The 12,133-nt window shown below is 36.6% G+C and overlaps 1 protein-coding gene across 10 annotated transcripts in view; it reads right to left on the bottom strand.

The window, feature by feature from the left end:
- Positions 1-12,133, bottom strand: part of LOC107660633 (CLIP-associating protein 1-like) — an 87,146-nt gene that overhangs the window by 21,133 nt on the left and 53,880 nt on the right. For 3 of the 10 annotated variants that reach the window (XM_016450003.1, XM_016450006.1, XM_016450001.1), the window contains exons 10-25: positions 11,636-11,712; positions 11,460-11,552; positions 11,201-11,346; positions 10,519-10,654; positions 9,338-9,408; positions 9,159-9,218; positions 8,621-8,698; positions 8,309-8,476; positions 6,853-6,899; positions 6,585-6,755; positions 5,707-5,730; positions 4,911-5,018; positions 4,116-4,142; positions 3,016-3,171; positions 1,047-1,208; positions 49-111 (exon numbers count right to left, since the gene is read on the bottom strand). In XM_016450003.1, the coding sequence (XP_016305489.1) occupies positions 49-111; positions 1,047-1,208; positions 3,016-3,171; positions 4,116-4,142; positions 4,911-5,018; positions 5,707-5,730; positions 6,585-6,755; positions 6,853-6,899; positions 8,309-8,476; positions 8,621-8,698; positions 9,159-9,218; positions 9,338-9,408; positions 10,519-10,654; positions 11,201-11,346; positions 11,460-11,552; positions 11,636-11,712 (1,587 nt within the window). The remainder of the gene's footprint in view (positions 1-48; positions 112-1,046; positions 1,209-3,015; positions 3,172-4,115; positions 4,143-4,910; positions 5,019-5,706; positions 5,731-6,584; positions 6,756-6,852; positions 6,900-8,308; positions 8,477-8,620; positions 8,699-9,158; positions 9,219-9,337; positions 9,409-10,518; positions 10,655-11,200; positions 11,347-11,459; positions 11,553-11,635; positions 11,713-12,133) is intronic. The other 7 variants (XM_016450005.1, XM_016450002.1, XM_016450004.1 and 4 more) reach the window with 7 other exon arrangements.

Consider the following 12,133-nt stretch of genomic DNA (forward strand, 5'->3'; position numbering starts at 1 on the left):
GTGATTGGCTCTGTCTGAGGGGGCCAGGGGAGGGGTCATGCAGGTCACCTGACTGGCCCACGGGTTCAGCCGTGGACAGCGCACTGGTGGAGCGAGAGTGACGTCGGGAGGCTGCAAGGGGACAGGAAGAGGGGTGACACCCCAGAGACGGTTAGTGCTACACTAAAACACTGATCACCATCCGTGGCAATAACACAAAACATTCAACATGCAAAACATAACTAGTCACTACACGAGTCATGTGAAACACTCGTGTAGTGACTAGTTATGTTTCGCATGTTGAATGTTTTGTGAAACAGACCATAGACTTATCCATCTCCCTGCTATAACATAGACCACATTCACATATGCTGGTAGCAGATTAGCAATGAATACACAATGCAATATGCATTACAATCAGTGTTATTTTAGCATTATTAGTATTTATTAATATTAAAATTAGCTTTTATTTCATATTTTCAATTTTTCATTTGAATTTTTGTTCAGGTTTTATTTTTATTTTATATTTCTATTTAGCTTTCATTTATTTTTATTTCCATTTTTGTTTTAGTAATTTCAGTAATTCAGTTAGTTGTGAGGCCACATCTAATATTTACTTTTATTGATTTTATTTTACATTTCACATTTATTTCAATTACCACTAAATCATTTTAATATTTTAAGATAACAATAACAACACTGATTGCAATACTTTGCTGTGATTGTTCCTCCCTGTAAAGATTTGAAAGATCAGACCAGCTGATTTTACTCACAATTTAATACGAAATGCTATATAAATCCATTTTTATGGACAAACCATCCAGACCTTTACTAGATGTATTTACAACCTCAAAGACACAGCGGCACAGATTATTAAAGCACCTCAAGAACATATTAGTGCATGCATAGAGGCAAGCAAACAACAGTTCATATGCCACATAATAGGAATAATGGCCATAAATTGAGGCCAAACAGAATCAGAGGGAGAAGTTTTGTGATAGCGAATTGGAAAGGATTGGATGTTTTTGTTGTTTTGACTCCATCAGCCACTTTTGTGCTCTACTCACCAAGAGGAGTGAAGCCCCGAGTGGGGCTTGTGTCACGGCTGCTCTCGCGACTGGTGTCACGGCTGCACCCCTGACTCATGCTGGGGCGGGGGATGCGACTGCTCCGGGCTAGCGTGCGATAGGAAGAAGTGGCAGGAAGAAGAGCTTTACCACACAGCCTGGCTGTTAGAACACAAGTTAGGGCATTAGTGAGGCCGTGGAGTCAGAGAAAGGGGGGAGGGTGGGGTTGGGTTGGCCATTCCTGGTGTCCTTCTGCTTTAGAAAGGTTAAACATTTAAAGCACAAGGCTTAAGCTGAACATTTTAGACTGACAACATTTAGGGAGTTTCTGAACATGCAGTGTTAAAGGTGCACCAAGCAATTTAGTGTATCTCTAGATTTATTTGTTTTCTCAAACACGACCAAACGACCAAAGCCTTACACTTTACACTGACACCTATAAATTATATTAAAATGATTACACGTGACACTGAAGACTGAAGTAATGGTTGCGGAATACTCAGCTTTGCTAATACAGGAATATATTTTGAAAAAAGTTATTTTAAATTGTAATAATATTTCACAATATTACTGCATTTTTGATCAATTATTTGCAGCCTTGGTGAGCATGAGAGACTTTCAAAAACATTAAAAAAATCTTACCAACCCTTAACTTTTGAAAAATAAGTACTCTTATCAGTAAAAATAAGATGTCATTCTATTTTGACAATAAATCAGTTTTCTTGCTGCTAGAAATTTAAATTTGGAGTTAAATTGTAGATAAATTGTAGCAGTCCATAATGCATCATGTCATGTATAAGAAAAATGATTATCAATGCATGAATTAAGCTCTCATGAATCAACACTGACAATTTCTTACACAGGTTTCCATGTATCACTTTTGAAAAATTATATTCCTGCATGCAGTTTCTGACAGGTGACGGGTGTGCTGCGACGTCTTCATTCCGATTGGTAGTTGTTGTATCACATCACTGGTCTTTTGCATAAAGTTACATTTTACGTTGTCATGTGACTAAATATATTGATAACAGTCACTGCCACTCATGTCGCCTCAAATCATTGAAAACAAATTAATTCTGGCCACTTTGTCACTGCTAATCATTGTCAGTGTGAACGCCACTTCAAGAATCTTTTTTTAGGCCATAAAAAAGTCTGGAATCTTCATTTCAACATGTACAGTATAAATAAAATATAAAAACTGAAGCACTATTAACTTTTAGGTGTAAAAACATACAAAAGTGCATTAAGCTTTGAAGCATTAATAAACATGTGGGCGTTACAAAAATTAAATATCCTCAGTTTTGTATATACAAATGGTTTTGTGCTTCTTGATAACTTGCTGTCAATTTAATAACTGTTAAATAATTGGCTGGAGATTTATTGGTCAGATCTTTAAAAAGATGGGACATACACAAACATTTCTCAGAAAAATCTGCCAAACACAATGACCTCAAAAGAAAGCCAAAAAATCTGATGAAGAATGAAAGCCGTTAGTCAGCACTGTCATCATTCAGCAACAGGTAAATAAATCACATAGGCCTACAAAAGACAGCAATGAGTAACCACTGAGCCTGTTTTGGAATAAACACTTGCATCAGCCATTTAAATTAATGCTGAGCTTCCTTCACACAGTGAAAAGACATTCCGTCTATCTGCACTAGTCCAATTTAATAGGATTTGCAGCGAACAATGATTCAGCAAATTAAATTTAAGAAAGTCTTCTTTCTTTGGCAAGTAAGCGCTGAAAATTCCTGCCATCCATACTTACCACGAGGTCCTACCTTTTCCAACAAAATGTAGCAAATAATCTCCATGTTGTAATGCATATTCTTAAGGAATTCCTCAAGGAACTGGTTTAGGCCCACTTGAGTTTTGTAATTAAGCTGTTTTATGTATGCCGATGAAGTGTTTACTGTATGTGGCCATCCTTAGTGTTAAACTCTGAGATGTAAAAATGTGTTGCCCCTACCTATGCCCAATCTGCTGGGGCTGGTTTCACGGCTGCATCCCTGGCTTCTTGGGACCCTTGAGTACTTGTCTGAGGGAGTTGTTGGGGCAGTGGCTCTAGGAATTCTGCCATACGCATGTCCCAAGAGCTTCCCTGGAGAACTGGATCTGCTGCCGGCTGCAAAGGGAAATAATATCAGGAGTACTTTAAGTAACATGGTGACTGATTATTTACCAATTACCATTGAGTCCCCTCTGCTTTGTATCAAATTTACATCATTAAAAATAAATAAAATAAGGCACCTTTATTTTGTTTGCTTACATTATTTAATGATTTAATGTTACCAAGATTGCAAGAAAATGTATACTATCATTCAAATGTATGGGTTGAGTATGTTTTTTTTTGGAAAAAAGTGAACATTTATTCAGCAATGATTGATGGGTTAAATTGATCAAAAGTAAGAATAAAACATATATAATGTTACAAATTGTTCTGACTTTAAATAAATGCCGTTCTTTTGAACTTTCTATTCATAAAAGAGTCCTGAAAAAAATCTATAATGAAGGATTACGTGACCCTGAAGACTGGAGGAATAGCTGCTGAAAATTCAGTATTATATTAAACAGTATTTGCCCAACAATGGTTTGAAAACTAAAACTGAGCATTTATTTCAATGCTGTCTATAAGCCTTCCTTTATTCACATGGCCCGGCTGACAAGAAAAATCTCAGGTTTAGGTGAACAAAATCACCACAAAGAAAAATTAGATGTGTATGCAAATATATGAAGACGAGACCTCGACTGAAATATATACAAACAAAGAGACAGACAAACAGAGTGAGCTTGGATCCAAGGTCTATTCGAGCTGCAGGGAAAAAGTAATCTCTTCAGGCATGGTGACGTGACATAATACAAGCTACAGACACATTTGCAAACACATACAGACAGACATCAAAGCAAAAAACAAATACCCAACTATCATAATGTCTGACCTCTATTTGAACAGAAATAAAAAAGATTAAGCTAAAGCAGGACATGCAACATTATGGTAGACATGTAATTCATGCAGGGTTCGTATTGAGGGTATTAACGCAGCTTTATTCTGATGAACAGGGGGCTTACCACTAGTGGGGTTAGCTGATCTGGATCCTTGTGTATGGAAGCAAGGCAACGGACAGGTGAAAAGTAGCCAGTTACAAAAGACGCTTGATGTGACGCATGGTTACCCAGCATGCATCAGGCAAGATGTTGTTTATTTGTGCTCTAGAAACTTCAAATCTACACATTTAATGCCAAAGAGTGGCTTTAACTATAATTGTGGAATAAACGCCACATTCAGCAGGATGCCAAACTGGGTTGTGAAAACATTAAATACAAAACTGACAGAGACAAAAAGGAAAATGATAGTGGTGGCAGACCAATAGTTATCTATCTGTATCTGAGCTCCTAACACCTAGGAAGGTGAATTTCATAAAAACATGTCTAGGTACCATTTCAATTAATTTCTTCATTACGCTAATAAAACAAGAGTTTTATTATTATTTCACAATCTAAAAAAATTTATTTGGCTAGAAATTATTTTATTATGTTTAAAGAAAGAATATGTGGAGTGATATGAGACATGAAATTAACATAGCTGTATATAGCAACTTAAATATAAAGTTTAGTGGCAATTATATAGAAATATATGTGGCAGCTGAATGTAGTGACAGCATAATGACTAATCAGAATAAAGTATTTCAGAGAGCCATGTAATTGTGTTTGTTAATTTCATTAACAAACATTAACATTGCAACATATACACAATATAACACTAAAGCTTTTAGTAGTAAAGCCATGGTAGATTATAAATAATATCATGCTATGGTTCTTTAAAAAAATCCATCCACACAGACCAACGTCCACACAGACACTTACGTTGGGACTGAGAGACCACTTTAGCTCTGCTTCGACCACGGCTGTCTGTAACGGTGCTGTTGGCGCTGACCGCACCCCCTGAGCTCTGCCTTCTCGTCCGCACTCGACCTGTAGGTAAAAAAAAGGAGCATGAGATGAGGTAATAAAATGCCTGAGAGGAAGGGAGATATTTAGAGTGACTGACACAAAGAGAGACAGACTGAAAGGTTTAAACAACAAAGGATACTGAGGACAAACAAAGATATTTCCCTGATGAAAACAATCAAAATATACTGACTGAAAGGAATTACATGACATGCTCTACTGAGAAGACTGGTGGAACACAGGATATTATTAGCTTCTGAGCAAACCTATCTATCAAATCATACACAACCGTTCAAAAGTTTGGGGTCCATAAAATTTCATTTTTGGAAAGAATTTAACACTTATTTCATCAAGGATTCATTAAATTGACCATAAGTGACAGTAAAGACATCTATAACATTGTAAAAGATTCAAATAAATGCTGCTTTTTTGAAAAAACTGTTCATCAGACTCCTAAAAAATGCATCATGGTTTCCACAAAAATATTAAGCAGCAATTGATAAAAAATAAGAAATATTTCTAGAGCATATTTATTGTCAAGAGGAGGGGGGGATATATCATGCAAAACAGGTCATGCAGACCACTAGCATAGACAGATCGCCAGGTGTACAGTTGTTTATTGACAAATGGGACAGAAACACTGCTCGAATCCCTCCTACAGCACAGAGGGTGGACACTCACACTCACACACACATATACACATACTTCTTACCATCTATTTTACCAGGTGCACCGTCTTTGGGGCAAAAACACAAAAACAAAAGCAGGGGAGTGCAGGGTGGAGGAGAGGAGAGGCATAAGAGGCAGAGGTTAGAGTCAGATAAGCCCATGGAAGCGTGGAAGACAGGGATCTGCTCAGAAATGGGCCTTGCATGGAAGCACACGGGAGCTAGTGAGTGTGACTGCGGGTAAGGAAATAAAATCTCTTTGATAATTTTTAAGGAATCATGGGATTAGAAAACATTATACAGACAAAAGTAACAAGCCAGTTAGTGGTCAAACATTAAGTGGTGAGTTCTGGGATGAATACTGAATATTTCTCACGAAGGACCGATGCATTATTAAGCTCCAACGTTCCCTTGTGCACTCTGCTGAAAAACTAACACTGAGAAAACCAGTGATAAGATAACTGAAGTAATAAGACACAAAAGAATGTGTGTCACAGTGATTTTACGCTGTAGTGCACAAGGTTTGGCTTCTTGTTTTCACAAAATGGCAGAAAGAGCAAAATGATAAAGGAAAATGTAGCTCAAAAAAAGAAAAGAAAAAAGAAATTATAAAAGACATGTTGAATAAATAATTGTATTATTAATAATACTATTATTCCAGGAAGTAATTTCTAAGTTACTTCAAACAAATAGTCTTATCCAATCAAAATTTGAAGTCATAACACAGGATAATAAATCTGTGGCACACACTTGTCGCTTGTTCCACATCACAGAGCAGCTTAATAGCATCTATGCTGCCCATCAGTTTTATTAATGGGCCGCTGCAACCATAAAAGCCACTGAATTTTATGGCTATTTTATTAAAATTCCTAATTAAGGATGAAAGAGGAGAAAAGATGGATAGAGTGTGATGGGGTCTCACCCAGGGAGGCATAGGAGCCTGGAGGCAGAGCTGCAGCGGAGCTGAAGGGAGATGGGGAGGTTGCGGTGGACATGCGAGATTTGGCACTGGAGGCGGCGTTCACATCTATGTCACTGCGGGAACGCTGGAGGGCACCAGGGGTGGAGGACACCCTAGAGCCGATCACTTTACCTGAGGAAATGTTACACACACAAGATTTACAGACATGGCAAAATGGCATGTTTGTATATATGTGCTAAGCAACCATAAAAAGTGTTACTTTACTTACTTCTTGTAACAGGGCCTCCAATGACACTCTTCACTGACAGCGGTCGACTGCAGGAATGCAGATAAAAAGATTTTAGCGACAGCAGTATAATTAGAATAAAATTAAATGAATCAGTAATTTCAAAAAGATATATTTGAACATTTTTCAGCCTTTTGACAAGTTACAATATATTTTACCAATATTGTTGCCAAATAGATTTTCACCTAAAACAGTAAAAATTTAGTTAAAAACACAAGTTTAAAAATAAGACATTTAAAAAAAAATCTAAACGCTGTCATACTCACTTACTGAAAGACAAAGAGGGATTTTGAAACTACTAGAATGACATGCACTTTTGGGAATTTAATGGCAAAATAAAAAAAGCATTAAAACTATACTCAGAATATTCACACTTGTTAATTTATTATAGGAAGCAAGTGTGAATATTGATTGAATCTACAAATCATAAATCACAATCAAATTACAACATTCATTTGCTTGTAAGCCCTTCTTGGTCACACTTTTTCTTTCCATTTTTGTGATTATGACACAGCAGTGTTTGCTGTTTTTTGATAGCAGATTGTGATCATTAGAGCTGTCACTCATCACACTGGTGCTAATGCAAGATGATCTCACTGCCTCAACAACAAGGAGACAGTGTAACAGATGCTGCAGTCTAATATTGAAGATGAGATCACTGCTTCATATCCACAGTCATCAATCTGTGCACGTGGTCCATCAGCCAACTGGCAAATATTTCACAGATTCCAACAGGGCCAGCCATAACTCACAGTTTTTGTTAGCATGGGATAGCAGACACCACAGAGACAACATTATTGTATAAAACCACTGAATTATATGGTTATATACAACTGTTCAAATGTTTGGGGTAAGTAAAATATTTTTGAAAGAAGTCTCTTCTGCTGACCAAGGCTGCAATTATTTAATCTAAAATGCATGAAAAGACAGTTGTATTGTCAAATACAATTAAAATGTAAAATAACTGTTTTCTATTTTAATATATTTTAGCATCATTACTCCAGTCTTAAGTGTCACACGGTCCTTCAGAAATCTTTTTAATATGCTGATGATTTGGTGCTCAAGAAACATTTATTATTATCAACATTGAAAACAGTTGTGCTACTTAATATTTATTTTTGTGCAAAATGTAATAATTTTTTTTTCAGGATTCTTTGATCAACAGAAAGTTCAAAAGAACTGCTTTTTTATTTAAAATATAAATCCTTTGTAACATTATAAATGTCTTTACTGTCACTTTTAATCATTTTAATGCATCACTGATGAATAAAAAAATTAATTTCTTAAAAAAAAAAAAATCTTAACCCAAACATTTGAACGGTAGTGTACAGTATATACAGCTATTTGTGAAAATATAGTCAAACCAGCAATGCAGATAATAATAATAATAATGTACGAATTCATGTATGGTGGTAAGTGAAATGTGTGCATGTCTTACTTGAGGCTCTCCTGCGAGCTTGAGGAGGAGCGGTCAGACTGCGGTAGAGACACTATACTGTCAGAACTCTTCAGGTGAGACTGGAGGGCCTTCTGATAGGTCGACTCCAACGCCTGAAACAGGTGCTCTGCCTCTCGACTGTAATGGCCATGGAATCCCCAGTAACACCTATAAAACAAACGGACATGTAAATGATCAAGACTGATACAAACGTTAAATGCATTATCAAATCAAACAATGCATAAATGAATATCTCAAAGTACTGCTTATGCTACATCTAACCAAACAACAGAAAAAGGCAAACAGACTTACTTTCTGGCCACAGATCTGGCCTCTGAGTCAGCGTCATGGATCCCCTTCTTGATGGTCTCAGTGAGAACTGCCACATGCCTGGGGTAGTAGGGAAACATGATGAATACTGTTTCTTACAGTCTGCAGAACCAACAGTGAATTCACTTTGTCTCCTTTGAAACTTTCTGGACCAGACGCCAGACCTTTCTCCCAGTTCTCCAAAGGCAGCACAGTGGGAAAGAGAGGATAAGGGGAGTCCAGACCTTCTTATAAAAGAGCTCTTGGCTATATTGCCATGGAAACGGCCGGGACGCATGGTTGCCACACATCCCTGGCTCATCAATTCAACCCGCGAAAAGAATCATCAGTTGCCCGTTCAGCCGAGCTTTGATAAGTAACACATGTTTTCACCAGTTAAATGTCACAAAAACAGGAAAGGGAGGGTGTGACAGTTTTGTCCGGAGAAGGAATAAACACAAACTAAATTCTATGAGCAAAAAGCACTTCACAAAAACTAATAACTTCATTCTCAATACAACATCAATCATTTTCCACTCACCTCTCTAGAGTGTGTGTCTGCCATTCTTGCAATAACAGGTCTAAAAACTCATAACACCGTCTGATGGGGTGAAAGTGAACAAGCATTTGTATAAGAAGACAATGGCTTTCTAGTTTATGCTCTGCAAAAAAAAAGAAAAAAAGATTTCCAAACAGTTCTCTCAGGAAGCTCTAGTTTACCTTCGAACAGCCACAGATTTAGAAGTGCAGTTGCTGGTGATGATCGGGATAAGGCGTGGGAAGTGTGTATGCTGAGAAAGACAAAAGTGCAATTACAAATCTTGGTGCTAGAATATTAAACAAATAAATAAAATATAGAATAGAATATATACATGTTCAAAAGTTTGGGGTTGGTAAGATTGTTGTGAAGTCTCTTATGCTCACCAAGGCTGCATTTATTTGATCAAAAATACAGTAAAAACAGCATTATTATGAAGTATTATTATAATTTAAACTCTATTTGAATTCATTTTAATTTTTTCTGCAGAAAAGTCACATTTTAGTGACTTTTCTGCAGTCACTACTTCAGTCTTCAGTGCAACATGATCATTCAGAAATCATTCTAATATCCTGATTTGGTGTTTAAGTAACATCTATTCATATTATTATTATCAATGTTGACAACAGCTGTGCTGCATTTTTGTGTAAACCAAGATACTTTTTTTCAGAATTTTTTTAATGAGTAGAACTTTCAAAAGAGCAGCATTTATTTGAAATGGGAAAACGTTTGTAACGTTATAAATTACTTTACTGACACATTTGATCAAATTAATGTGTCCTTGCTGAACAAAAGTATTGACTTCTTTCAAGAAAAAAAATCGTACTGACCCCCAAATTTTAAATCACAAAAATGCTGTTGAAGCCTCTGAAAAGGTCATTAATAGTGAGGTACATGTGCATATTAGCTGCTGCAATCCCAATGAGCTACCAACCTAGACAGCACTTTAAGGCTTCATATCTCTAATGCAGAGTCTGTTCCAAAAGGTTCATAATTTTTGGTCAAACACTAAGGCAGCTTTCAATGGACTATTTATGATTTTTGTTGTTTTCTTAACAACATACTAATATCAAAACTGAGTTACTTCATATAAGGAGCATTATGTGTGAAGTTGCTGCCTATGTAGAACATCCCAATTTTGTCATTTATGAGGTTCCAAGTAAGGTAGGCGCTACCTTAGAAGGTATCTGCCTGTGTAAACAGTAAACAGCGAGGCAGTTTTTGTGTCACTTTATATTTATTTATATATTTATTTATTTATTATAGTGGCTACTTAAAGCACTAATACAGAGAAATTAGAGAATTAAAAGAATCTAATTAGAGAAAAGTAAAATGTAAAGAATTGTCTTTTCATCAGACTCACTCGCAAGATGAGGCGGATGGCTGCCATTCCAGACGTGGCCATAACTTTGGCGCAGTTGGGCACCAAGTTGAGCAGCGTAGGCATGATGTTTTCAGCCCCATGATCAAATTTATTCCCCAGCACTGAAGACAGATGCCTGAGAGACAGCAAAACACAGCAATCAACAAAACACGAATATAAGTATACGTTAACTTCGGGTCTAGATGGAAATGAATCAAATTTGTTTGACATTAAGGCATGGGACTTGTTTAGATATCCATCAAATGGTTGCACTTTAGAAGAAGATCTGTCCTGCATGCTCCAGTAAGCTCGGTTCCACTTCATTAGAAACACATTAAGACCCAGAATAATTAAAGACCCGCACTGAGCCATGCTCAATCACAGAGACCCGCACAACAGCTTCATTTACCCCTTTAAACAGCACTTTCTAAAGCTGTATCCCGATGATATTTGAGATAAAACATGAAGCGGAATATGATGAAAAACCTGTACGACTGGATTTGTGATAAATTGGTCTGCTGTTGAAGTGTGTCTTTGATCAATGGATATCTAAAGGTGGCATCCTACTAGCTGACTGTAAACAAGTCGATTTTGGTAGTGGATGTCAGACTTGTACACTATATTAAATAAATATCCTAACAGAGACTGGAAGAAAAAGTGGTAGGAAAGAATGGCTTCATACCCTAATGTGATACAGGCCTCTCGAACCACTTGAGACCGAAGATCTTTAGCCGACAGCTTGAAGGCAGCTTCTAAAAGCCGTAGATGTTGAAGGAAACCCTCATGTTCGGTTGCACCAGCCAGAAGCAGCGACCGCACTCTCTTCAGCTAAATACATGATATAAGAGTTTCTTTAGTGCCTTGCTGAAGACGCATTCTTCAAGTTGGGGTGTGCATAATGTCGACAAAAGTAGAAGTGAAACAGATCAGGAATAACTCACAGCAGTGACACGGTGTTCCCAGTCTTGCTTGTCATCGGACAGAACTTCACGGATCTTATTCAAGGAGTCCTCCAACTCCTTACTGGAATATATCTGAAAACGAACAGCATATTTATTTCTTGCACTGTGTGTTTAAATGCAAGGAGTCCATCTTTTTAGTTTTCACAATGCATTACCTGAACTGCAGGTACATCTTCAAAAGCCTTGATAAAATCCTCTTCATCCACAGCTCCTGCACTGACACTATCCTTCACTGAGGAATCGCAATCACAAAATAATAAAAAAAAAAGATTTAACAGTCAGTGCCAATATTGGTGAAACTGTACAATTCTCAATTTTGATACTAAATTTGTTTTTAACAAATCTACTGAAAAATGTAACAGACCATTTAATTTAAATAATCATACATTAATATTAGTACTTATTATTATAAATATTAACTAAGTAAATCAAACAATGGCATGTAGTCTTTTAATATTTCTCAGTTAAGTAAATAATGCTTGAAGCTTTTAATGTAATTGTGTATAAATATGAGGCTGGATTTATTTGATCAAAATATATAGCAAAATATTAGTACAATTTAAAATAACTATTTCATGTATTTTAAAATGTATTTTATTCCTGTGATGGCAGAGCCGTCACATGATCATTCAGAAATCAATATAATATGCTGA

Source organism: Sinocyclocheilus anshuiensis, unplaced genomic scaffold (assembly GCF_001515605.1).
Source record: "Sinocyclocheilus anshuiensis isolate Anshui unplaced genomic scaffold, SAMN03320099.WGS_v1.1 scaffold627, whole genome shotgun sequence".
Taxonomy (NCBI): domain Eukaryota; kingdom Metazoa; phylum Chordata; class Actinopteri; order Cypriniformes; family Cyprinidae; genus Sinocyclocheilus; species Sinocyclocheilus anshuiensis.